At 44.8% G+C, this 27,928-nt stretch overlaps 2 protein-coding genes and 1 long non-coding RNA gene across 9 annotated transcripts in view; 1 reads left to right on the plus strand and 2 right to left on the minus strand.

The window, feature by feature from the left end:
- The window catches only part of CCDC13 (coiled-coil domain containing 13), a 31,180-nt gene extending 30,804 nt beyond the window's left edge, over positions 1 to 376 (minus strand). For 2 of the 3 annotated variants that reach the window (XM_081105604.1, XM_081105603.1), the window contains exon 1: positions 297 to 375. The gene's annotated coding sequence lies outside the window, so the exon portion shown is untranslated. Of the gene's footprint in view, positions 1 to 296 lie in introns of all 3 variants that reach the window. The other variant, XM_081105605.1, reaches the window with a different exon arrangement.
- Positions 1 to 27,739, plus strand: LOC308529494. Of its 3 annotated transcripts, XR_013996773.1 has the most exons (5): positions 432 to 488; positions 14,514 to 14,661; positions 20,391 to 20,581; positions 22,025 to 22,191; positions 27,040 to 27,739. It is a non-coding gene; the product is annotated as an uncharacterized lncRNA (long non-coding RNA). The 3 variants fall into 3 exon arrangements; XR_013996772.1 differs by lacking the exon at positions 14,514 to 14,661 and having other exon boundaries at positions 1 to 488; XR_013996774.1 differs by lacking the exons at positions 432 to 488; positions 14,514 to 14,661 and adding an exon at positions 15,681 to 15,851.
- Positions 7,126 to 15,524, minus strand: HIGD1A (HIG1 hypoxia inducible domain family member 1A; the record flags this gene model as incomplete). 3 transcript variants are annotated; one of them, XM_081105607.1, is made up of 4 exons in its annotated part: positions 7,126 to 8,139; positions 8,929 to 9,063; positions 10,394 to 10,508; positions 15,488 to 15,524. In XM_081105607.1, 3 exons carry the CDS (start codon positions 10,488 to 10,490, stop codon positions 8,090 to 8,092), a joined length of 282 nt encoding a protein of 93 aa, XP_080961733.1. In that variant the 3' UTR covers positions 7,126 to 8,089. The 3 variants fall into 3 exon arrangements, with proteins under 3 accessions (XP_080961733.1, XP_080961734.1, XP_080961732.1); XM_081105608.1 differs by lacking the exon at positions 15,488 to 15,524 and adding an exon at positions 14,210 to 14,337; XM_081105606.1 differs by lacking the exon at positions 15,488 to 15,524 and having other exon boundaries at positions 10,394 to 10,526.
- Positions 27,740 to 27,928: the final 189 nt, after the last annotated feature.

The following is a 27,928-nucleotide window of genomic DNA, read 5'->3' on the forward strand; positions in this document are numbered from 1 at the left end:
GGAGGTCAGGCGGACCCGAGTTTGCCACCGGCTCGGTGGCTTCGGGCGGGTGACCTACCCTGGGAGCCTCACTAACGCCAGGGCCGCGCGGAAATCAGTGCCCGGAGAGGGAGGAGGCGGTGCGTGAGGATCCCCGGAGCCGAGGAGGAGTCCTCGCTCTGCGTGGGGCGCGCAGGGAGCGTCCGGCCAGGGTCTGCGCGCCGGGCGAGCGTGTGCGCTCCGGCTCCGATCCAAGCCCCCGGGGCTGCGGGCTCCCCCGGCTCCGGCCCGCGCCCTTGCGCATTCCCCGCACTTACAACGGTCGCTCCGCTCCTGCTGTCTGGGGCCACCGCGGCGGGGCCACCTCTTCCGGACGCTGCTCGCGCTGCCCCGGCAACTGTCGCCAGGGAAACCGAGCTACAACGCCCCGTCACGTCACCACGTGGCCCAGAGGGCGCCGGAAGTTCGGAAAGTGACAGCGGCCCGGGGGCCCCGGGTGCGGCGGTGGGGTAGGTACGGAAGGAGGCGCGGGGGCCTGGGGGCTGGGGGCTGGGGGCGGGTGTCGTGTGCCGGAGACTTGACAGCGGCGGTCCGCTTCTGGGCCGCGTGCTCGGAAAGTTTTGTGGACCAGACGTTCTGCGCAGAGGTGCACATTCCGCAGTCCTGCGGGGGAGTTGAAAGGGGGACGGCCCCACCTTGAATGTCTTTGAAAAATGTTTTTAAAATGTGGGGGAAAGGTCCTGTTGTGACGGTGAGTGAAGCAAGTGGCCGACCCCACCTTGACTGTCCTTGAAAAGTGTGGGGGAAAGGTCATGCCCTGAAGGTTGTGTTTTTTAAAATGGGGCACAGAAAGCAGGACCGGGAGGGACGCATAGAAATAGTGAGAAAGAGTAATTTCATGTTGGTGTTGGAACTGCAGTGCTGTGTTCATGTTTGCACTTCAGAGGAGTTTAAATATAACGGATGTGGTTTATTTTCATAGTAAAAAACTCCTGTGGTTTGTTTTTTTTTAAAAGGCACTTCCCAATTTAAGTCACTACTATATTCAATTCCATCTGAGGGTGGGAGATAAATTTCTAGGAGAGAAGATCCGAGGAAGCTTTCTGAATATGTACCCAGGCCTTTATAATTTGAAAATCTTCAACTATCTCATTTTTTCCTTCGTTTCCACCTCATAGACATGCACAAAGATGCAGCGCCAGACCACTGGAGCTGTACAGTGTCACAACCAGAATGCTGACATTGACACAACCCACCTGTCTTACTTAGATTTCCCAATCTGACGGGTATTCACGTGTGTGCAAATTTACTTCCATACAGTTTTATCACATGTCAGTTTGATCGCCAAAGCGAAGAGAAGACACTGAACACTTAAATCACAAGGATCCCCCCTGTTGGGCTTTTACAGCCACACCCACTTCCCTCCGGGCGCCCCCCTCCTTCACCAAGTCCCTAACCCCTGGTGATTGCTAATCTGTTCTCAGTTTCTAAAATTTTGTCATTTCAAAAATGTTTTGTGAGTGGAATAATACAGCGTGTAACCTTTTGGGATTGACTCCCCCCCCCCCCCAGGATAATTCTCTGGAGGTTTATTCAAGTTGTATCGATAATTTGTTTCTTTTTATTGCTGAGCAGTTTTTCATAGTATGGATGTGCCCAGGTTTGTCTAACCTTTCACCCATAGAAGTACTTCTGGGCTGTTTCCAGTTGAGGTCTATTACAGATAAAGCTGATATGAACATTCATATGCAGGTTTCTGTGTGAACCTACCTTTTCATTTTTCTGGAATGCCCAGGAGTACAGTTGTATGGTAATCACATGTTTAGTTTTACAAAAAAACGCAAAAACAAAACAGCCAACCTGGCCTGTAGAGTGGCTGTACCATTTTACATTCCCACCAGCAATGTGAGAGCGTTCGTTTCTCCGCATCTTGCAGTGTTTTTTATTTTAGCCATTCTGATACCTGTGTGGTGACATCTCATTGTGGTTCTGACATTCATGATGGATAATGATACTGAACAGTTCTCTCATTGTGCTTACCTGCTGTCTGTATATCCTCTTGGGTGAAGTGTCTGTTCGTGTCTTTCCACCCAATTTCTAACTGTTGAGTTTTGAGAATTCTTTATGTATTCTACATGCTAGTCTTTTGTTGGGTATGTGGCTTGCAAATTTCTTCCCAGTCTGTAGCTTGTGTTTTAATTCTCTTTGCAAGGACCTCACGGAACAACTTTTTACTTTTTTATTAGGCCCAATTGATCAGTTTCTTCCTTTTTGGGTGTCAAGTGTAAAAACTCCTTGCCTAGCCTTGGATCCCAAAGACTTCCCTGTAATTTTCTAAAAGTGCCAGCGTTTTATGTTCATGATTTATTTTGATGTGACTTTTGCATAAGGTGTGAGATTTAAGTCAAGTTTTTGTTTTTTGTTTTGTTTTGTTGTCTATGGATGCCCAGCACCATCTCTTGAAAGATATCCTTCCTCCATTGGATTGCTTTTGAACCTTTGTCAAAAATCAGTTGAGCAGCCTGGCTGGTGTGGCTCAGTGGTTGAGCTCCGACCAGGGGCGTGCAGGAGGTCACAGTTCTGTTCTCCGTCAGAGCACATCCCGGGTTGCAGGCTCAACCCTAGTAGGGGGTGTGCAGGAGGCAGTCAATCAATGATTCTCTCTCATCATTGATGTTTCTATCTTCTCTCCCTCTCCCTTCCTCTCTGAAATCAATAAAATACATATTTTTAAAAAATCAGTTGAGCAAACTCAACAACAGCAATAAAAAAACAATTGGAACCGGGCAAAGGACTTGAATAAACATTTCTCCAGTGAAAATACACAAATGGCCAATAAGCACATGAAAAGATGCTCAACATCACTAGCCATTAAGGAAATGCAAATCAAACCCACAATGAGCCAGGCCAGCGTGGCTCAGTGGTTGAGGGTTGACCTATGAACCAGGAGGTAACAGTTCAATTCCTGGTCAGGGCACTTGCCCAGTTGCAGCTTGATCCCCAGTGGGGGTCATGCAGGAGGCAGCCCATCGATGATTCTCTCATCATTGATGTTTCTGTCTCTCTCTACCTTTCCCTTCCTCTCTGAAATCAATAAAAATATATTTAAAAGCCCTAGCCAGTTTGGCTTAGTGGATAGAGCATCGGCCTGTGGACCAAAGGGTCCCAGGTTCGTTTCTGGGCAAAGGCACATACCTCGTTACAGGCTCCTCCCAGGCCCAGGCCCTAGTAGGGGTGGTGCAGGAGGCAACCAATCCGTGTGTTTCTCTCACATGGATATTTCTCTCTGTCTTTCCCTCTCTTCCACTCTGTCTATGAATCAATGGAAAAATACCCTCAGGTGAGGAGTAAAAATAAAATAACATAAAAACCACAAACTCACAATGAAATACCACTCCATATTTAGCTGTTTTGTCTCAAAAAGGAAGTAAGCTTTGCTGCAGCTTAAAGCTCGGCTCCATAATCGGACTTGGTCCTTGGACCAGGAGTTGTCTCTTGAGGCTAGACCTACGCCAGTCATGGTATTACCCAGAACATTAAGCCACCAGTTTACTTTAGGGGACGGTGACCCTTATCCAGAGCCCCTCCCTTCCGGGAATCAGACACACAAGAAGCCACGAGTTACCAGAAGGATATTGTGGGTACGGATTCAGAGCAAACAGAGGCAAACTGCCTTGAGATATTTTAAGTCTTATTAAATATGCCTCTTCTTAGCCGGGGGCATAAAAATTGTTCCCTTTTTCCAGGTTCAAGTTCCCGTGGGCTGGAAGGTGCTGGATACACACTGTCAGTTCTGCCTCTTCAACTCACCAAGGATTTGGGCTTTTGTTGGCCATCAGCGTCTCACTTCACACCACTTCAAGTCCTATTTTACCCATGGAGCTATTTTGTCTAAGATGTGTTTGTATATAGTGTATCGTGATCTCATTCATCATATGTTGATTTTGTTAGGAAACTAAATGTTCTGCCAAGACTCATTAGTCTTTATTTAGTTCCAAGAGATCTTTCCGATGGATGAGATCTACCCTGGCTCTGCTTCCAGCTCTCAGCACAATGCACTGGTAATATCATTTATATTTGCCCCAAACTTGCTCTCAGCACAATGCACTGGTAATATCATTTATATTTGCCCCAAACTTCCTCAATTTCACTCTCGGTTCAGATCACTCTTGGTCTTTCAAACACATGGATGGAAATCAGCTGGTCTCAGTGATCATCCTTTCCCCTACTGATTAGGTCCCCGGTGCCTTGTGTACTTCCTGGCTTTTTGCTCACCTCCTCCAGTCAAGACCATTTGTATATGGGAATCTCACCTTCCTTCTTATAACAGCCAAAACAAGTATTGGCAGAGCATTTTAGTTTATGAAAAAGAAAAAATCTGAGGATAGCCTTGGCTGGTGTGCCTTGGTTGGGCATCATCCCATGCACCTAAGGATTGCTGGGTTTGATTCCCAGTCAGGGGACAGGCCTGGGTTGTGGGCTCCATCCCCGGTAGGGGGCATACAGGAGGCAGCGATTGATGTTCTGCTTTCACATCTATTTCCTCTCTTCCTCTCTCCTCCTTTCCTCTCTCTAAAAATCAATTTTTAAAATCTTAAACAACAAAAAGACCGAGTTTAAAAAAATTTTGTGTATGGGAATTGTATATGGGAATCTCACCTTCAGGCAGTGCTGGGCACAGGGCTCTGGCATCAGCGGCACCGCTGTAGGGAGGTGGCAGAACAGAGGTGAAGGACCTAGGGTTACAGTGTTGGCAACAGGGAGAGGAAGAGGACAAATCTGAATGTTGAGAGACTTTGCTTGGGAAAAACTGGCAGGCCCTGGTGACTGGTTTCATAGTGATAAGTGGCAGGAGGAAGGAAAGATGCTTGAGTTTGAGCCCAGAGTGTGACCGTGGGAGCCGGAGGGCATCGCTGACACATGGGTGAGCTAGGACGGAGCACCAGTGGGGAGGACCCTGGGTGTGGCTGTAGACAAGCTGAGTGTAGGTCAGAGGGCTCGAGCCGGAAGGTGTAAGAAGCTCAAAATATTCAAAAGGACCTATTCCTACATTCCTCTGAGGGGCACATGGACGCTGGCCTCCACTGCAGACCCATTTATCACTACTGAATTTAGGAGAAAACTGCACAACGTTTGTCCTGCTAGAAACAAATTATTCGGCCTCATTTCAGTGACTAAGACCACAGCTAGGATGCCTGGGCCGTGCCGATTCTTTTGTGAACTTGTCCCGGATAAGTCATTCACTGAGAAAGTGGCAACCCTGTCAAGGCTGGTACATGTTCCATTTCTCAAATTTCTCCCTTCTATTTGGAGAACTTTCAAACAGGATCAAGTATATAAATAACTGGCAGTCCCAGCACTTGACACGTGAGAACTTTAAATACCATGTGTGCATTCGGCTTTGTTCTGGCCTAGTAAGCATGTTGCCACAGGCTGTATAGATTTAGAAGAGCATTGATCCTAAATTTCAAGTTCCTTTAACTCTCTGAGTAGCATTCCCTCAGGCATGGCCTAATTGTCCAATCCTCTACTCCAAAATTCTGATACAGAAGGGAAGGTCCTTTGAGGGTTTATCTAAGTATGGAGTCCAATTCTGATTCTCATCACCAGATGTTACTGTTGCTTGTTAGGTAGACATAGGTAACTGCTTTGGGGGACAGCAGGATCCTGAATGTGAAAAAAACCCACAAACCTATTTATTCTAATTAATTCAACAAAGACTTGCTGAACACCTATATGAGCCAGGCACCAGCCAGGTGCTTTGGATGAAAAAATTACAGACCAGTGGAGGAGAGGCACGGAACCACCCCGCACCAGTGCCTCAGTAACACACCACAGGAAGCTGAGGACTCCAACTCTCGGTGACAGATCAGCAGACCGTTGCCTAAGGCAGGACATCGTTTCCTCAGGGATACCGTCTGCCTCCAACCCTGGATTAGGCCCCCCAGCCCAGAGTCCCTGCTGCATCCTATACCCAATACCCACCATGCTTTTGGTCACCACTTACTTAATGCCACCCTCCCTACTAGACTGTGAGTTTTAAGGAGGGCCCACGTAGCTCCTGTGCTGCTGCATCCCCAAGCTTCACAAGGATAACAGCACCAATTGGCTGTGACTGATGCATCAGGTGCTATGCTCAGCCCTTTATATCCACCATTGCACTTCATCTTCCCAGCAACCTGTCATTTGTCCAGATCGTTTTCTTTCAAATTAGTATTTATTTTCACAAAATCAATACCTTCATCTATTAAAATGACAAATTTCTGAAACTTGTTCCCAATTTTTTTCTTCTACAGAAACAACTGTTAAGACTGCCTATAAGCATCTCCTATAACATCTTTTTGAAGTTGATTAAAATTCCTAATAGCTTATATTTTAAATCACTTTCTCACAGACCCATAAATGATCTAAATAGGACCATTTGGTCTATTACCTAGACCAATCTCTCACCTCACAGCTAGGAAAAGACTGAGAAAACCGACTTGGTCCAGGTTATACAGTCAGTGGTGAGCCAAGACCATGCCATAACCTCATTTATTTATAACAAATAAAATTAATGCTGCCACTCCAGCATTAATTTCACAAAGGCCAACATTTCAAGTCTCTAAAACCGGTTGGCATCTACCACTTGACTATACAGGTTCCAGTCCCAAACCTACATCCTTCTCTAGCTATGCGACATTGGTTCGTTACTTACACTATTCATGCCAAAGTCCTCTATGAAATGAGGACCACAGCTCCTAACGCTTAGGGTTGTTAGGAAACTTCAGTGACATTATACTTAAAGGTGCTTACAGCAGTGTGTAGCACACAATAAATGTTAGCCATTTTTCCTGTTTGGTAAATATTCTTTAACCATGGTTCTTACCAAAGGTACAAAATGCTCTCCCTCATTTCTGGAAACTTTCTAAATTTTTAATACATTTTTTAGGGTTGATAGTTTTACAGATTATCTCCCACTTCCCCCATCCTCCCAGCCCCTACCCACTCCCCATCCACCCCCCAGGTCTTCACTACCCTATTGCCCATGTCCATGGGATATGCATAGAAGTATGTAAGTTATTTTGGTTTATCTCTTTGGAAACTTAATTTTTATGCTACTTTGAGGAATGACTTATTTTTCCAAATTGAAATAAATACAAAACATTTGACATGTTCACTTACTTTAATAACAATACATTTACCATGTTATCACCATGGAATGTAATTCAGGTTAGAATTTCACAAGTGCAATAAAGCCTTCTGTAGTACATCAAAGTTTCTGTATAATGTCTTTCCAGAGCTTGCTCTTGAATCAGTCATCATTTCCATTATAGGTATTTGTTTAGTTTAACATTTATGATTCTTACAGAGAAAATGAACATACAGCAAATATTTAAAACTGTCTTTCATTACCTTTGTGTTGACACTTAAAATACATATATCTATTTCAAAGTGACATGTAAAAATTATTCTAATATAACAGCAGCAAAAATATAATTCTGCAGTTAGAAAAGAGCTAAACTGGGGTCCATAATTATTTTACATTTACAAGTGTGACTCTAAAATAAATACTACCTTCTAGCAGCTGTTATCAGCATGTTAGGTTTGGTTTAAACACACACAATCAGTTGTGGGGAGGTTTGTAACATTATATGCCATGCACTGTTCTGAAAGGGTTCTTTAAGAGCCAATCAACCCTAAAAACTGAACTCCTCATTCAGTCCACAAGGCAGGCAGAATAAAGCCAAAGTAACTGGGGCAAATAGGATTCCTACATAACATCAAAAGCATGTGAGATTCTGCAGCAACTGGGAGTACTTCAGGATTGGCATGTAGTTCTTGCTTAGAACTAATTTCACCAGAAGAGTTTAACAAGGTGGACATTTTACCACGTCGAATGCATTTCTTATGTGCTAACCTGACTCCCCTGAATGACCTAGCTAGTGAACTAGTCACTAGTAATTTAGTCACCTGGGAAATCAAGCCTGCAAAAAAGGAAGCCAATATTCAAATTAATGTGTTATTGTCTGACCCTCTCAAATGATTATTTTCAACATAAACATATAACCTCAATATGAGATGTCTAACTATAGCAAACACCATCAAGACCAAGACAGCATCTCTTCTTCTATGGTTTAGGTTTTGCCCAGAATTCCTTATACATGGAATAGCCCATACCTTAAAAAAGGAAAAAAAGAATGCTGGTTAAGTATTTAAAGGTATTTTTTCAATATTAAGAAAATTAAAAATGGCTCATAAAATAGCTAAAAGTAGCACCTTTGCTAGCATGCAATCTTTATAAAGGGAACAAGACCCCCGGTTGCTTACCTTCTTGCCTTCTTAAACAGTTTAAATTTCTAAAATTCTTTTTACTTTCCCAAGTAGCTTGAAGCTAGTATGGACTAGCTTAGACTGTTTAATATTTATCTGGCAAGTTTAAAAGGTACTGCTCTTGCTACATAATACCAGATAAAGTCAATGAATCATAAAGCCAATAAAAGCATTTAATACCTACATTTAAAAAATCTCTTTTATCTTCAACTCAATAAAACAGCAATCATAGGTCTCTTCCAGAAAATGGATCTTACTTCCAACCCTATGCATATCTAGGCTCTTCAGTGAAATTATAAACTCAGTGATGGACAGGATTGTCTTTCTTCCTTTATTTTATAACTTTAGTAAGTGGGTTTACAGTTGTGAGTACATTCTTGTATTATTATTTATTAATGATTGTGTTATTTTCCATATGAACAACTATAAACATACTTCTGCCCCACCCTGTATCATACAACAGTAAATTTATGTCACTATTGAATTGAACTATTTTTAATCACTTTTCTAGGAAAATAAATATAAGTGATATCTGAAAAGTGCATCAAAGTTAACTAAAAGTATGTACCTTGTTTTATTAACAAAGAAATTCATTAATGGGAAACCACAAATTTGAAATTTCCTGTAGGTACCTACCAAGAGTCATTGCTCCCACAACAAAACCTTGGGCTGCCACACGCATGTGGATCAGGTGAACGGACATTTTAGCATTTCCCCTGTTTTTCAATTTATATAATCCATATGCAACGATTGCTGCAAAACCCGCCATTCCTGAGAAACAAATAGTCACAATTATGTCAGATACATGGGGACAGGGAACCAAGATGATTTCACCACCAATCAATGTACTTTCTACTATTTTATATAAAAACTAGTGGCCCAGTGCACGTGCACATTAAAAGGGAATTATTTAGAGGAAATATTTTAAAATTGCTATTTGCCCTTTCTCTATAATAGAAGTGTCAGAGATGAAAGGAAAGAAAATTAGTAAAATGTGTAAAATTAGTAAAATGTATGAAACTCCGTCAGAGTCTGGAGCATACCACAGGACCCAGAGTCAAGTCCCTGCCCACCCGCGCCTCAAAATCATGCAAGACCCAGACAGGGCTGGCCCCACCCCCCATCAAGCCCCGCTGGGGCGGGGGGCGCGGCCTCAGATCCCCTGGCTTGGCCTCAGGTCCCCTGGCCTCAGGTCCCCCGGCCCCAGCACGAGGGTGCGATGACCGTTTGCATATTAGCTCTTTATTACATAGGATGCTTATGAGACCACTAATTAGCTAACATACATGTTGTATTTTTAATTCCCCTACTCAGAACCAAAAATCCTGAGATGGTAGCAAAAAGTAGCAGACTCATAAAGTTAAGATCTTCAAAATGTGGGCTTGTGAAGCCAGTAGATAAATTCCTTTAAGAGAACCAGGAGAACTCTTCCTTTCTGTCCTACTCCCCTCTCTAAAGGGAATCAATTAATATAACAGAGACTGTAATAAACCGTAACTGTGAGTAGAAGAGCTTTTTTAAAAAAGCCTCGTGAGAGGGGGAAAGGAGACATAAGTAATACTTTCAACAATAAAGAATGAAAAAACAAAAGATAAGCCCTAACCGGTTTGGCTCAGTGCATAAAGCGTCGGCCTGCGGACTGAAGGGTCCCAGGTTCGAGTCCGGTCAAGGGCATGTACCTTGGTTGCGGGCACATCCCCAGTAGGGGGTGTGCAGGAGGCAGCTGATTGATGTTTCTCTCTCATCGATGTTTCTAACTCTCTATCCCTCTCCCCTCCTCTCTGTAAAAATCAATAAAATATATTAAAAACAAAAAACCAAAAACAAGATAGGCCTCTTGAGTCCTTCTAGCAAACCACAAAGACTAAGGGGGTCCAGGCCCCAACACATTCACTGAAAGAAGAGTCAGTAAAGCAAGAAGTCTGAACACACACAGAAGCATTTCTATAATGATAGTTATATGCCAATCTCAGCATATTTCAACCACACCTGAAAAAAATTTGAAAATAATGCTTATGGATGTATTTGATGAATCGATCACACTTCGATTGTGTTACAGCATACAATAGACTGATTATCAGAACGTCAAAGCCAAACTTACCAATAGGGACAAATGGTGCCTCTTTAGCTTTTCGGATAAATTTAGATCCCTGACCTTCATCATATGAAGAAAGAGAAACATCTGTGTTGGATGACATACTGATTGAAGAATCTTCCTGAAAGAGAATTTCCATGAGGTTCTGCAATTAAAAGCAACTAGAATATTAAGTGACTGGATGTACTTAAAATAATCCTAAAAATCTGGTATATCCATGAACTCTAAAAAGCATTTTTAGAAGTTTCTCCATAAACCAGTTCCTTTTTAGCACGTCACTGTTCATAACAGTGCATTTTTAAGTTTTGTCAATTAAAATAGTAGCTATTAATTTTCTGACTATCTTCATCCTTTTTAAAAATTTTTCCTTTAATCAATTCAACTTGACAACTTTAAATTATTCAAACCAAACTGATACTCCTTATTGCCTCTTCAATATCATGGTGAAAATACTACTAAGCACTTTTAAGTGTAGCTGAGTGTAGTCTTTATTGCTTTCAATCACAACTGGCTGACTTATTCCAACATGCTACCCGGCTTCAGTTCTCGCCTCTGAATAGTTTCCAACCGATTACACTGATCTTTATTATTGATGGTGGCTGTCTGTGGGGAAGATTACAGTTATTCTCATTAGCCAAAATTTCTAGACTCATTGTTTACACCTTTTAAGGACAAAGCTTTTATTTTAATATTATTGCTAGAAATGTCTCCTTTTAAACATAACTATGTTCAATTGAACTAATATAGATTTTTATAACTTAGGGTTATAATTTTTTTAAACAATACTGCAGCATAAAATCAAACTATACTCTTTTATAATAAAAGAATATCTCTCAAGCTTTAGCTGTCTTTCCTACATACCTTATATTCCCTGGGCTTCTTAAAATTCTTTCTTTTATATTATTATTCTTTTAAATAATATCAAAAAAGGCAAGATATTGGCCTGACCATTATACAAATAAGGGGGCAGGGAAAAAAGAGATTATTTTCAATTATCACAGGGACTAAAGGCTCCATTCTCCCATTTCAATCATCTTCCTTTACATAGTAAGTTAGCAGGCGTTTCATCACAATGAGGTAATAAATTCAGTTTTACCTGAGTCACAGTAACTGTATACACTTCCTTCTTCACCAATCTGATTTGAACTGCCTATAAACTTTACCCATAGATAAAATAAGGGAGTCAAACATAGTATATATGTGCACAAGTCTCTGATTGGTGTCAATTACAATAAAGTCAAAAGTCAACTACCCATGTGAAATCTTACCTTCACTTCTGGGCGTTTCCTGTGCATTATACTCCCTTCCATAACATAGCCCTCATTCAACACTTTGCACTTCGAGGGTTGTTAGAGTGGCTAAGGCCCTCAAAGAAAACCCAACTTTACTACTTAGTTTGAAAAGTGAAATCATCCCTCCAAGCCCCATCTCCACTGGGAAGAGTTGATTCTGTCATCTGACAGGAAAGACAACTTAAATCCAGAGGAGTTACGCAATATCAGAGATGAAAGAAAACTCGGATTACAACTAGACTTTGTTTTGTACTCCGTTATCTGCTAATTGACTAAACCCCTGCTTACTGAGCTTTTTATTACCATATACAAGGTTCAACAAGCTCAAGGTTCAGGACGCTCACTATATTACCTGAAGAGATAACATAAACACAGAAATGACTAGTGGTTCAAAAATTAGATTTTAAAGAAAGGACATGACAGTGTGACTACTTGTCAATAGCATAACAGAGACAACGGGAACTGAATTTACAGTGTGGTGTCTTTTAGCTAAAGTAGGTTTGGGAAGTTTCACAGAGAAATATTTGAGGATGGCCTTCAAGAACCTACATAAATGGACTAGATAAAAATTAAACACTGTATTTATTTTAGGCTACTATGTCTCTTAGTTGCCTTCATAACTAATCATGAACTTCTCAAATGCATAACTATTAAACATCTTATAGATGATCTCTATACCTCCAGCCTTTCAGAAGCTGACTCCTCTAACACTTTTCCCTTTTCATCTCCTTCATAGCTGACTCCTCCCATTTTCCAGCTTCTTATCTTAACTGACCTCTAGAAAGTCTTCTACACGTGTTTTGGTTATGCAGTCTCATCAAATGCTGTTTTCTCTATCATAACTCTTTCTTATAAATGCCTATTTAACTGCTTCTTTTGCTAGAATCCTTGAAGTCAGGAGGCCACACCTGTCCTGCTTGTATCTATTTCCAATGCCTGGCACAATGCTTTGCATGTAGGAATTACACCACAAAATGTTGAATACATTTAAAGGTAATATATTTCAACAATTAAAATTATTCTCAGGTTTAATCAGTTGGTAAGAAGAATGCTGAACCATATATACCTTGTGTTTATATGTATTTTAATTCTTATATTTTATCTATGAAAGGAAAAAAATGGTTAACCTCAGTAGGTCTTGGCTTCTTGCAATCACAAGAGACAAAACTATTATATACCACAATCTATTTTTAAAATCTAGCATCTTCTTTTGCAGCTATAAAAGCATGTTTCTTCCCTTGCCTTAATTATTCCTAAACTATGAAGTCATTTGGGAATTGTCTTTAAAAGCAAGAAAGTAGGTCCGGCTGGCATGGCTCAGTGGTTGAGCGTGGACCTATGAACCAGGAAGTCATGGTTTGATTCCATGGTTTGAGTCCCTGTCAAGGCACACGTTGGGTTTGGGGTTTGATCCCCAGTGTGGGACATGCAGGAGGCAGCCAATCAATGATTGATTCCCTCTCATCACTGATGTTTCTATCTCCCCCTCTCCTCCTCTAAAATCAATAAAAATATATATATTTTTTAAAGAGCAAGAAAGTAGGTAGTTTTTGCTCTACACTCTCACATCTGGATCACTAATTGTCCACCGGCAATGGAGCAAAAGCCTCCCTCCTCACTCTCCCCCTCCCCCCAACCCCATCCTTTCAGGAGGGAGAGGGCTGAGGGCTGGCTGTCTCCCTCCTGCACATATAAAAGAACAGAAGAAAATCCACTGACTTCCATTCCTCACCTATGATACAGACTCTGAAGTTTGTCTGGGAAGGATATTTCATCTGGCTTTCAGAAAGTAGTCCCTGGGTAAGAATCATATGGTCATTATTTGCTTTAAGTGACTAGATAATCTGACGATCCAGGATACTTTGTGTGGACATTTCAGGGTAATATTAACAGAAACATTAAAAATCCAACACTTAAGTTATATTTTCTACTGTCTTATAAATTCTGTGTTATATTTATAACACTCTGAATATAAGATTTTAATAATTCTTTCTGATTACCACCTAGAAGTTTCCCAAGTATTCATGATTTACAGCCACCTAAACTGAACATGGTTAACATTTAAAGTACCATTTAAAGTAACTATAAGTCATATAATTTGAAAATAACAACTCATGATTAATGCGAACAGCCTTATTTTACAGATGGAAAAGGGGTTAGGAAGGCTTATAGGAACTGCTCAACAACAGGCATACATTTCTGGCAGGGTGGGACGAGAACCAAGCTCTCCTGACAGAGTCCAGGGTTTGTGTGATTAACAATATATTACCAAACCACCCATCTTATGCTGGTATATTTTAATCTGGAAAAATACTGAAATCCATTCCATAACAGAAGTCTGCATCTCTTTCCTTGAATTGTAAAAAAGTATATATATATATACTTGATATATATATATATATATATATATATATCATGCCTAACATTAAATGGAACCTTCTTCCCCAGTTTCTTATCTGACAATTTCACAATTGTGATTTGAAAAGATGTATTTTCCACTAGCACTCCTAGATTCCCCTTATTTCCTCACCCGCACACAGCAACTGACGCCGACTGCCCACAGAAAGTCGAACAGGTGTGAAAGAGGCACTAGCAACCAGATGCTCAAAGCCCGTCTCACAAACACGAAGCACTCTGTCGGCTGAGCAGGACACCACTCCCCCTGAAGACCTTTGCCAGTGCTCAGGAACCTGGGAGAGTCTGGCGCAAGGGGAGAGGAGCTGCCGGGCCTCCGGTGACGCAACAGGCTAGGCTGCCGGACCTCCACGGCGGCCACTCGGGCCTCAAGAACGGCATCTAACAATCATCTCCGTTTCTGATTTTGCATCGGCCAGCTTGTCGAAAAATGGCTGCCAAGGCCCCACCCTGAGGACTGACTCCAGGGGGTGAGGACCCAGGAGAGTGCATTTGCAGAAGCTCCCACCCCCTCCAGTGACTGGTGCACGGAGTTAGGAGCAGCCCTGGTACGCAGGACTCAAACAGGTTCGTCACGCCGGGCCCGGTACTCCGATCCCTCACTCACAGCTTTTCATTCAAACCGGTCCCGCTCCCAAGAGCCTCTGGCAGGATTAGTACGGGGGGGGGGGGGGGCTGCTCCCCACACCGGCAATGGAGAGAAGGGCGAGCAGCACTGCCGAATCATCTCGGCTGCTCCCTTCCACACGCAGGCTGTGTTTTGTAATCTCTAACCGGAAGAGGTGCCAATTCCGTCCCAGATGCTTCAAACCCGGTCTGAGGCCTCGCCCCCTCCCGAGGGCCGGCGAGGGTCGCGGAGGGCGGGAGGGCACACCGGTCCGGGGGAGGAGGAGGCGCGGACCGGAAGGTCGTGGGCTTTTACGCCCTCCTCTCCACCTTCTCACCTTCCTCGCCCTCGTTCTCCCCGTGACCTTGTCAGGACTCCATGGCCCGAGCGCTCGGCCTCCCGATCAGTTCTCACCCGCCGCTCGGCCCCAGCCCCTCCGCGGGTCACTCCTGACGGTCCCATCCGAGAGTCCACCCACCGGCCACGATGCACTGCACAAACGTCTGCCTCACCTCCGCGTTGGCTCCGTCTCTCCTCACCCGACAGACAGAGCGTCAGGCCTTGTGTTTGGACCCCCGCCCCCCACCTCTCCAAACTCCCTGAACCACGCGGCCCGGCCTGAGCCCCCAACTATACCTCGTCCCCATTACCCCCGGCCTCGCCCACTCCCAGCCTCGTGGCCCCCAACCCCGTCAAGGTGCTCTCGGCACAGCCAAGCGTGACCCCACCGCCTCCCGCCCCAAATCGGGCGTCCCCGCTCCCAGGACCTCTCCACACTTGACTCACCAAACGCAACGGGACCGCTCACACTCTCGCCGGCTTCTGCCCCCGCCCGCGCGCGCCGTCGGGCCGGCTTCTCCCCGTCCCGCCTACAGCCGGATCCAGCCAATCAGGAGGTCGGAAGCCGCCGGTGTGTGCGTGCGTGTGCGCGGTGGGTGGGGCGGCCCAGAGCGGGTTCCCGATTGGCTGGCGCGCCGTAGGGGCGAAGTCCCCCGCTCTCGCGCGGGGATCTCGTCATAGGTGAGCGCTCCCGTGTGGGGTTTGCGCGGTGCTGCGGCCTCGGACTCCCGGCCCGAGGGGACTTCCCGTTACTCTCGCCCCTTCCCCCGGGGACAGGCGGGCCGGGTGTGCGGAGCCCGGACGCCTCAAGGTCAGTTTTGTCTGAGCCGCATGGTCCGCGGTGTGAGAGCTCAGGGGGTTCAAACCACAGGACCAGCGATTTGCTAGGGGAGGAAAGCTTTCCCCTAGGGCAGTGGTTCTCAACCTTCCTAATGCGGCGACCCTTTAATACAGTTCCTCATGTGGTGACCCCCAACCATCAAATTATTTTCGTTGCTACTTCATAACTGTAATTTTGCTACTGTTACGAATCGTCATGTAAATATGTGCTACGCACGAGGTATTTTCATTGTTACAAATTGAACATAAAGCATAGTGATTAATCACAAAAACAATATGTAATTATGTATGTGTTTTCCGATGGTCTTAGGCGACTCCTGTGAAAGGGTCGTTCGACCCCCAAAGGGGTCGCGACCCACAGGTTGAGAACCGCTGCCCTAGGGGCAAGGTTCTTGTTTTCCCAGTTTTGCCCCTGTTCTGGGGCTTTTTTGCCCTGGTGCGTTTGTGTACTTGGCCCGTGGTCCTTGCTCAGCTCATGACTAATTGCCTATAATGTGTATATCTATAGCTGTAAATATCGATAATATCTATCTATACATGTCAATATAGTCTTTTGATTCCCACTATTTACACACTTCTGTAAAGAACCCCCCTCCCTGCACCTCTCACTTCTGTGGATACTGATTGCCTATCTGCTTTCTCCCACTCTGTCTCTCCCAACAACGACTTAGGGCTATTTTTACAGTCCGCTAATTCGCCCAGAATGAGTGCCTCTTCTGGGAGGCCCTGCCATACTCAATGGCACTGCAAATAGGCTTTTATTGACTGATCTCTGGGCTCTCCAAGTCACTTTGCCCTCATACTGAGTGCAAAGCACCATCTGTTTGTCTCGATGGCTTAATGAATCGAGGCTCATAAAGGTGGCTGACATCTGAATTCGATCCCGTCACAGTAAGCACAAAATAATGGGTGGAAAAATCACTTGAATACCTCTGGGAGAAAAATGGATTATATGAAGAGTCACTTCACTCCACTTGGTGGCCCTGAGGGACTCCCTCTGTGCTGATGCTTTTGCCTAAGGACTGGAACCTGCCTGCCCTGTTGTGGGAAAACCAGAAAAGAAAGGTTTTTCTGCCTGACCCAAGTTCACTCTGGACCAGCAGTCAAGTGCTAGCCATTAGAGTCCGGCCATTTTGCTTTATAAGGGCCAGGAAAGCTTTTTAAATGATGAGTGTTAACCACTAAAAAAGTGAGCTAGTGTTGGGCTGGTGTGGCTCAGTGATTGAGTGTTGACCTATGAACCAGGAGGTCATGGTTCGATTCCTGGTCAGGGCACATGCCCCTGTGGGCTCGATCCCCAGTAGGGGACAAGCAGGAAGCAGCCAACCAATGATTCTCTTTCATCATTGATGTTTCTATCTCTCCCTCTCTCTTCCTCTCTGAAATATATAAATACTAGAGGCCTGGTGCTCGAATTTGTGCAGTAGTGGGGTCCAGCCGGCCCGCCTGATGGGAACCATCGGGGACGGGCTGGCCAGGGCGAGGGTCCACGGGTGGTTTGTTGGGCAGGACTCTGCCCCAGATCAGGGTGGGTGGGCCCACTCAGGGGCAAGGCCGGCCGGGGGGAGGGACCATGGGCATTCCAGTCGTTCTGCCGTTTGGTCAATTTGCATATTGCCTTTTTATTATATAGGATATATATTTAAAAGCGAGCCTGTTACCTAGCACAGTGTGGCTGATCAGAGAGAGATCACTGGCAGTGAGAGGTGTTAAGTGTATTGTCCAGATTGTAAATTCCCTAGAAACTGGATGGGCTGTTGCTTAAGGGCAGTTTACCAATAACTTAAAAAGACCACCTTTTGTTCATTTGCTCTTACATTTAGCTGGGATCTGGAATCCTTGTGATCCCTGGGCTGTAGTGAGTGAGCTGTCCACGTCCTCCCCTTACCTGCAAGTATCTTAAGCCAGAAGCAAGCAGAACCACATGCAGCTATCCAAACAGCCCTGCCAAAAGGCATTAGGGGTGAGTTAATTAAATGTTTAACCAAATATAGCATGCTAGTTTTTAAGTTGATACTTTTTTCTTTAAAACAATATTTTTGTTGATTTCAGAGAGGAAGGGAGAGAGAGAAACATCAATGATGAGAGAGAATTTAAGTTGATAATTTTGTATGGTCCCTTGAATGATGTTATAAATATCCAAATGGTCCGGCTGGCATGGCTCAGTGGTTGAGTGTCAACCTATGAACCAGGAGGTCACAGTTCAATTCCTAGGTCACAGTTCAATTCCCTGTTAGGGTACGTGCCCAGGTTTCGGGCTCAGTCCCCAGTATGGAACTTGGAAGAGTCAGCCTTTCAGTGATTTTTCTCTCATTGATATTTCTATCTTTCTCTCCCTCTCCCTTCCTCTCTTAAATCAACAAAAATATATTTGAAAAATAGTGACATTATCAAACACTGCAAAGATGTCGAGAAGTGATTGTTCATACATTAGTGGTGGGAATGTAAAATGGTACAGCCACTCTACAGAACAGGTTGGCTGTTTTTTCTTGTCCCAGTCAGAATACTATTGGGCAAAGCATTCCCAGGAGAGGGGAGCATCAAGCCACCTGATACTGGCCAATTAGAGAAGGGACAGAGGAGATCGCCCATCTGTCCCTTAAGCAGGGTGGAAGTGTGGGTGAGCTTTGGATGGAGAGAAGGGGAAAAGAGATAACGGTCAGTCATAGGGCCACAGAGTTTGGAATATGTAAAATACACTATTTGATCAATGCAGAGTACATCTTGAGAAGGCTGTAAACCTGGGCTTTGGTAGCGGCAAGGCACAGGGAAATTGCTGCCCATATGTCCACATAGGTGTGTCAGACTTAGAGTTTTCAAACAGGAAGATTAGCTCACTAGGTGCCAACAAGTCTTTGTACTCTAGGCAGTAGCCCTATTGAGTGGATGACTAAGGCAATCCACCTATGTGACTTACCAGGTCAGGGGAGAAAAAGGGAGTGGTGGACCAGGAATGATGGGCAGTTCTGGGTGGGCCAGCGTGAGTCACCCTCCCCAGGGTTAATACCAGGAGATCAGGCCAAGGGCTTATGTGGCTCATTTTCTTCACCTTTTCCCAAATTCTAGTTTTGTCAGTTCTCTCATCCTCTGACTTCTCTGAGAGGGGCGTGGAGTTGAAATAGCTCCAACTTGATAGATAGGGACCCTGAGGCCCAGAGAGGAGAAGGGACTTGCCCTTTTTCCCACAGCATGCTGATTTCAGAGTTGGGATTAGAGGGGCCTCTTGGCTACCAACCCCTTGCACTTTGTCCTCTACCAACAAGGCTTTCCTCTCTGAGTCTTCTCCCCATTGTACCAGCTAAGGCAAAAGGGACACAGAATGGGACATGGCAGAAACTTGAAGGGGTTGTCCCTCAACTGTGAAGTGCCCCAGGGAACGTAGGGAGAGGCAGGAGGAGTTTGGGGGCAGAGGTTTGTCTTCCATGGCCCTCTTCTCAAGAGAAAGCTGGTTTTAGGTCACCTTTTTTTAAATGTAAACTCCGAAATAACAAATTCTGTGACCCTTTCATAGATCTCTTATATTTTATTAAAAAATACTGGGACCGCTTTAAATGTTTTCTTTGTAGCACCCCTTTTAAATAGCTTTTTTGAAGTTTGTTAACTTACAACTAGGTCTATATATCTCTCCCCTGATGAATGTGATGAGGACTGACTGTCTCAATGACTCTCCTCTGATGATCACAAGGCCATCGTGGAGGGAGACTTAGGTTGTATCCATGTATCAAAGGAAGTGTGTAATTTCCACATATAAAGGGTTGGAGGTGTTGATCTCTGGCTCTGACTGATGAGCACTCCTCTACTTCTACAATGCAGTCCCTACAAGTAACAAAATCTTGCCTTTATTTTTTAAAAATATTTTTATTGATTTCAGAGAGGGAGGGAGGGAGAGGGAGACGGAGATAGAAACATCAACGATGAGAGAGAATCATTGATTGGCTGCCTTCTGCACGTCCCACACTGGGGACCAAGACTGCAACTTGGGCATGTGCCCTCCCTGGTGACCTCTCCTGGGTCATAGGTCGATGCTCAACCACGGAGCCACCCCAGCCTTACCAAAATGCTGCTTTTAGATTTTGTCTGTATCCCCCTCCCCCAACAATTTGGCATAGTCAAGATATGGAGCAACCAGACCCCCAGAAGAGCAGAGATGTAATGTAGGATGAATTGATAAGTGCCCACCTGGTGAGATCCCGTAATGTCTTCCTTTTGTGTCCTCCTCCCTCACCTCCACGCCTGGTGATGCCATATCTAAGTTCTGCCCCTGGGCTGCTTTTTTTTTCCAAAAGTCTTTGTTGCTTCAGGCAGGCATCATAAACTAAACCTGTTTAACTGTCTGGCCTCTCTTGCACCCCTTCCTTCTCAGACCCCTCAAAATCAGATATGCTCTAGTTCTCTTTAGACCGTATAAATGTTCCACGGATGTTCCTGTCTGGGTCAGGAAAGGAACTACAACTTCCCCTGAGTCAGTTAATTTTAAACATTTTGGTCCTTCTTCTTCTGTTTAATTTAGGATTCGTGTACCAGAAAGAACCCAAAACTCCAGAGATTGATCCTGGGACCATAATTTCCTGAAATGTTCAAGGAAGAATAAAGGAAGCCCTCATCATGGCCACACTGAGTCAGAGATCTATGAGAAAATGAGGCCTAAAAAGTAAAAGGCTAAATCCTTAATCGCCCCCCAGGAGAAGTTGGAAAACCTCAGTAAGTATGTTGGTAAAATTCTTTTGGGGAAGTTTTTTATGTTCCTGTAAAAAAACAACAACAACCCTGGTAGCACAATATCAAGCCTTCAACCTTTAGAGGGGGTGTGCCAGTTGTCACTTAACACCTCCTTATTCCAAATCCACCTTCATTACTTTTCTTGTGATATTAGAACATTTCTTCATTGCCAGCAGGCTCAATTGTTGTCAGTAGGGGGTGCTAGAGGGCACAATTCATCCATGTGAGCAGGTGGTGTCCAACCATGGCCTCTGCCTACTAAGAACCCCAGTTGTAGGGGACTCTTCCTTGCCAGGCAAGGCCCATAGTATTCTGCCTGCCAGCCTCAGCTTCTGACTGTGTACCAGCTCTGGCCCAGATGACCCAGTGAACTTCCCTGTCATCCAGTGGTGGCAGTCACACCCCAAGAGACCTGTGTCCCAGCTGTAGGGAGGGGCTCCCTCCCACCCCAAGCTATTTCCTGCTCTGAGTACTTTCCCTCTGTCAGAGGGTATTCTTTAGAGTTTGCTTTTATTTCCTCATAGTAGTTCCCTTTAAATAGTTACTAATTCTTTATATTAAACTTTACTTTTTCAAACCATTGTGGTTACTGTCTCCTCACTGTCCTTTCATGGGCCATGATGCTGAAAACTCAGCACTTCTCAATTCATACCAGTCACATTTTAAGGACTCAATGGCCATGTATGGCTAGTGGCTATTGTATGGGACAGTGCAGCTCTAAATCATGGTTTGACACATACTTAATGCGAGTGACACTTTGGGGGACAGTTTAAAAAAAAAGAAATTGCATAAAAAAATATTGGACTTAATTCTGTAGCTTTATTGATACTAGAGGCCTGGTGCACGCATTCATGCACGGGTGGGGTCCCTCAGGGTGGCCTGCGGGGATCGGGCTGAAACCCACAGTCCAACGCCACCTGCAGCTCCTACCTGCCACTCCCGCTCATCCCAGCCCCACTGTGCCTTCCGCAGGCTTGCGCCCAATCAGTCCCGATTGGGAGAGGCTCACACCGCCACATCAGCACTTGTGAGCCCTGTGTTTGGTGCCCTCCCAAGGGGAGTGGCCTGCAGGATCTGACCAAAACTGGCTCTCCGACATCCCCTGAGGGGTCCCAAATTGTGAGAGGGCACAGGCCAGGCTGAGGGACCCCACCAGTGCACGATCGGAGCCAGGGAGGGACCACAGGAGGGCTCCAGGATGTGTCTGGCCCATCTCCCTGGTATGTGGGCACCAGGATAACTGGTTGGTGCTTTGGTGGGAGGTTGTGCCCTGAGGTGTCTGGAAAAGGAGATTACTCTGACATTCCAAAGGTACATTATCACCCGAGGTCAAGGGCTTTGGTGGTCTCTATGAATTGTCTCCTGACTTACCTTGCTTGCTATTGGCATTTATGTAATTGTGGCTTGTCACCTTGTATCTTCCAGGGATGGTCTAGAGCCCCACAGAGTCATGGAGATGCTCAAGAGAACATCACAGGGCTCTTTCCATCTGGGTTCTTGTTTGAAATGGCTTGTCATAGACCCTGTATCCTGCTGGAACCTCTGTGTTGTATGTCGTCTAGGATGGCCTGGGCTGCAAAGAAATCCAGGACGTGAGTACTTGACAATGAGATAGTAACAGACAAGTAAGAAAGCTCATGGTTGAAGTGACACTAGTGGAGTGAATGCTGTTGATGTGGCTTGAGTTCCAACATCTGGTGGGTTGTGGGATTGCAGCATTAGTGTTCATCTTGATCTTTGGAAAGGTTTTAGGCCGTGTAAAACTTGCTTGTTGCAGTTTTATTTGATTTTTCTTAGTGCCATAGTGTTGCTTCTAGCTCATCAGAGCTTTGGAGGTTGGAAGAATGTGTGGTTTGTAACTTATACACATGTTGAAAAGGTTTTCCCATGAAATGAGAACATTAGTCTGAGTTTAGATGTGAGCCTATCTTTTCCTGGGGAAGAATGCATTTTTGGGAGTTCTTCTGTGATGGCATTTGCCTTCCAGTAGGGGTCGCTGTATACTACCCAGAGAAAAAGCTTAACAACTAGACCCAGTGGATGGCTCCTAGTGTCCCCAGTCCCTGCTTACCAGTGGCAGAAGAAAGGCGGTGCACACAACAAAAAGCTAATAAATAGGAAAACCCGGGGGCATACCTCGCATGTTTTATTCTGTCACGCTCCTTCCTCCAATTGTGCACTAAGATGCCGGATCTGGTGAGCAGGGGAAGGAAGGAGGGATCTGGAAACTGTGGGTTGCCCATTTTAGTGGAAGTTAAAATAGATAGGACAAGATAGCAATCTGCTAGTGTTCAGGCAGCCTTTTCTATACAGGAACCCCATTTTGTTATTGTTCCTACACTGGGAAATGACGGGGTCTAGGGATTGGACAGGGAGGGTACTCATAAATATTTACACACAGGACTGCTTCATCTCAAACATTTCTCTTTACATACGTCAACTGCTTTAACTTACTAGACAGAACTTTCCCAGGCAGAAAAAGTCATGCTTATAAATCCAGTGCACCAAGCTCCTGTACTCAGAACAAAATAGCATTTGAGAAGCATTCCTGAGGTCAGGCTGTTTGAGTGGAGGGATGGTCAATACAGGGAAACATCAATTAACATTTCAAAACAATGCCTCCCCGAACCCCACCCCCCACCCCCTTCCCCTGGCCCATTACCAGTGCGATGTGACCACTGTCTCTTACACAGATGTTCCCTCTACTTTTTGCCTTTTGTGTTCATCATAGCTTGTGTAACAGAGGAGGGGAAGTTGCCATTTAATTTTTTTAAGTGTGTGTGTGTGTATATATATATACATATACATATACATATACATATACATATATATATATATATATATACATATATATACTTTTTTTTAAGAAATATATTTTTTTTATTGATTTCAGAGAGGAAGGGAGAGGGAGAGATTGAGAGACAATCATTGAACGGCTGCCTCCTGCATGCTCCCTACTAGGGATTGAGCCTACAATCCCAGCATGTGTGCTGACAGGAATCAAACTGTGACCTCCTGTTTCATAGGTCAATGCTCAAGTACTGAGCCACACCAGCCGGGCAAAAGTTGCCATTTTAAACAAGGCAAGGGTTCTTAACTTGGGGATCAATGATATAGTTCAGGGAACTCTGAGTGTGGATAGGAAGAAAGTTTACACTTTTATTTTCATTGGCAAAATTGGCATCTCCTTCGATTATGGATGTAGGCAACAAAAGACAGCAATATTAGCAGGACGTGTCACAGGTATCTTGAAATATCATTCACACTCATTATTTCAGGGTAGCTGTAAGATCTGTCACTAGATCTTCTACATGTGTTAATAATGGAATACATGTATTACTATAACATAAAGGTGTTTTAAAATAACTATTTCAGAATACATTTTAAACTTTTTGTTTTAAAATTCCCTTAAGATTCCCTATGTAACTTTCCCCTGGTTTCCCCCAATGGCATCATCTTGTGAAACTATAGCACATCATCACATCAGGAAACTCACATGGGCACAATCCATGGGGCATCTGCAGGTTGGCTATGCACTCTTTGGTGTACATATGTGCGTGTGTATTTAGTTTGATACGATTTTGTCACACGTGTAGATTTGTGTGATCACCAGGACTGTTCCATCACCGCAAGGATCCCTCATGCAATCACCCTTTCATAGCCAGACACTCCCCATCCCCTCTCTCAGCCCTGCCATTTACTAATCTGTTCTCCATATCTATAATTTTGTAGTTTTAAGAATGTCAGAACATGGAATCTGTGACCTTTTGAGGTCTACATACTTTCAAAAGTATGTAACCTTTTGAGATTGGCTGTTTTTCATTCTGTATACTTCCCTGGAGGGCTGTCCAAATTCTTGTGTAGATAACGGTTTGTTCCTTTTGTTCTTGAGTAACGTTCCATGGTAGACACGTACTCAACTTGTTCAATCATTTGCTCACTGAAGGACATTTGGGTTATTTCCAATTCTGGGCTATAATTTGTTTTTAAACATATTTTGTTTTAAATGGGTTAAAAACATTGTTCTGAGATGGAATCCAGGGCTTTGCTACACCGCCCAAGGGACCCATTGTTGCAAAAATGTAGTTGTAAAGGGGAGAAATCTGTACCTCCACCTTGTTCCCTTCTATCCAGAGGAGCTGGATGGGAAGGGGGACAGGGAAGGGCAGTGTTTCAGAGCCTCGGCCAGGTCTTCTGCGCTGCTGGGGGAGACCTGGGGCAGATGGTCTGACATCGCAGCCACGTCACTGAGCTGACCTTCACGTAATGAGGGGAGTGGGCGGGGAGGAGAGGCAGAGGACGAGGACGGACAGAGGAAGAATGAGAGGGGCCCAGGCACACGGCAACCTGAAACCCCACCATTGTCCCCAACCTTAGGAATATCTGTCACACTCACCAGTGAGTCATGTGAGTGCTTTTCAGGAGACAAAGTAGTGACCGCGCTGAGTCCCACACCTGGAGCTGCAGGGTCAGGGGACAGCTGTGGGGGGTGAGCTGTGAGTGGGTGGAGAATTGTAGGGAGGTGATTCCCTGCCAGAGGTAAGCCCATCCCATTCTGTGATCTCAGCTGACACTGAACTACATTTATTTCATTAAATGTATCTGGAGGAATCAGGATGCACACTGTGATGGCCATGGAGCGAGCATCACAGCCCCCAAGAACAGCTCCCTGACTGGGAGGTTTCAGGTGGAATTTGTGCTACCTCCAGCCCTTTCTGGTACCTGGCGGCCTTGACAGAAGTCTAGTGGCCAAGTGTCAAGAAATGCCAGTAGTTAGGCAGAAGAAGCAAGAGCTAGGTCAGTGATGAGCAAGAGTTTGCAGGAGGAGACCATAAGTGGTCAAAAGTAAGCCAGCCACCATTGTACAACCGGCGAAGAATGAATGGATCTGGGCATCGACCCCACGCACTTCCACAAGAAGAACCACGACCAGGCCGTCTGTGCCTCCCGGTGCATGAACAGTTCTACCCACGAAGCATCAAACTTGAATCTGATCAGACTTCCAACATCCATGAAACAGAGTGCAGAGAGGCGTGTCAGACCCGCCGAGGATGCGTTCAGCACACCCAGGCTGTGGGGAATTTTACATGCAGGGTGACAACTAGTTTCTTCAGTAAGTTGTGAGGAAAAGCAAAAAGATGGAGGTGAGAGGAAACCTGTAGAGTTTTAAAGGTTTAAAAAATATAGCAACCACTCACAGTGTGTGGACTTCATTTGGATGCTGATTCAAACAAACAAACTTAAGGAAAAAATGGATGAGGCCAGTGACTGGCTATTTGATCATATTAAGGGATTAGTGTTAGCTTTTTTAGGTGTGACCATGGTCAAAGTTAATATCATTTAAAGGCACATACTCAGATATGTACAGATCACATGATATGATGCCTGGTGTTTGCTTCAAAATAATATAGGAAGGGGTAGGTGGATGGAAGTGTAGGCGAAAAAGATGGGTCACTAGTTGATATTGTTGAAGCGGATGATGGATGCAGAGGAGTTCGTTAAACTGTTCTGGCACTTTGAGGGTATATGTTTGATATACCCTCAAATGCAGTAAGCAACTTAATAAAACTACAAAATTGTCTGGTGAAGAGAGGGAAACATCTGGATTTGGAAGGGGAGTGCAGTCCGCCAACTGACTGGGGGTCAAGGGTAGGAGTGGGGGCGTCAGGCAACCTGGGCCCTAGACAGACACTGGGGGAGGGTCTCCCGGGTGGACAGATGGGGTGGGAAGGTGAAGGGAGTGTCAGGCAAGGCTTCCAGTTCTAGACTGTTGATTGGCAGTAGGCGTTTCATTTCTAGACTGTTGATTGGCAGTGGGCGTTTCATTTCTAGACTGTTGATTGGCAGTGGGCGTTTCATTTCTAGACTGTTGATTGGCAGTAGGCGTTTCATTTCTAGACTGTTGATTGGCAGTGGGCGTTTCAGTTTCCAAGACTTTGAAAGTGTTGAAAAGAAAATAATCTGAAGAATGAAATTGGCTGCAGCAAGCAGGAAGCTCAGCCTGTCCACGCCTTCCACCCACTCCCAGGCTCAGCTGTAAACACTGCCAGAGAGTCATAAATAGCCGGAGGGAAACCATTGAGCCACTGGGCAGTAATGAGGGCAAGATCACTGTGCACACACCAGAAAGACAGTTTGCAAACTGGGAGCACACAAGCCAAAGCATGGACTGGAGCTCAGGGCGTGTTGTTATAAAGCCGCTTACACAGTAAGAAGGCAGTGACTCTTTCCTCTTCACAGTGACGGGTTGTAATACTAGGATTTTCTTAAATGACAGGGAATTGATCAGTGGTTACCTCTTTCTACCTTGGGAAACAGCTCAAGTTTTGCTCATGATGTTTCGGAGGTATGACCAAGGTCAAGTTAATCTTACAAAATAACCTAAATTAACTGCTTGTAGGATTAAATTGGTTTTTTGTTTGTTTGATTGTTTTTAACAGCAACAGCTTCCAAAGCTCTCCACGATGTTGTCTTCTTTGCTTGGTACCTGAGGGGATGGCCACCTGCTGCTGCTTGCCTTCCCAGATGTCTGGCTGTCTGGGCATCCTGGTTTCCAGACACTTGATGGAGACTGGATATCAAGTCCAGCCCTCTGTCACTGCTCTGCAGACAGGGAAACAGCCCCAGGAAGTGGAGTCTTTGTGTACAAAAAGCACTGGGACAAGTCTCTGGTCAGAGGAGGTGATCTGGGAAGACCTTCTACACAGGAGCACGTGTTCACTCAGTAGCTGTTATTGAGTGTCTTACTGCTTGGCAAGTACTGGCTGGGCTGTGCTGGGAGGGACTCTCAGATGAGTAAGAAATAAGTTTTTTCCTGGAATAGCTTACTAGATCTGAGGTGGAGGGGGCTGGCTAGAGAGAAGGAGCAAAGAATTAAACAGAATATTCATGGACCTGTGGGCAAGAGAGCACTCGGGTGAGGAGTCAGCAAGTGCAGGAGGCTCCTATCACCTGTGTTTCTGGGCAAGCGACTTTCCGTCTCTGAGCCTTGACAACCCTGTCTACAAAATGGGTGTGATCACTTCAGCTTGGCCTGACCCACAGAGGAGGCATCTGGAGAATGACTACAAGAACTTTTACATGTAAAATGTGGTTGAAGATATTTTGACAAGATGAATAAATATATTGACTTTGCACATATATGTTTGTACTGGTGAGTCGTGAAGAGGTTGCAAAACCACCTCCCCCAACTTTAGCAGAAAGCAACTCCCCCACCCCACCCCAAGGCCCTCTGAGCACATATGGGCAGATGTACACAAGGAGAGACAACACATGTCAGGTGGCTGGAGGGGCCAGCCGGTGGGGGCGACAGAAAGAGGAAATGGAAGA

The sequence above is a fragment of the Myotis nattereri genome (assembly GCF_964212035.1).
Source record: "Myotis nattereri genome assembly, chromosome: 14".
Taxonomy (NCBI): domain Eukaryota; kingdom Metazoa; phylum Chordata; class Mammalia; order Chiroptera; family Vespertilionidae; genus Myotis; species Myotis nattereri.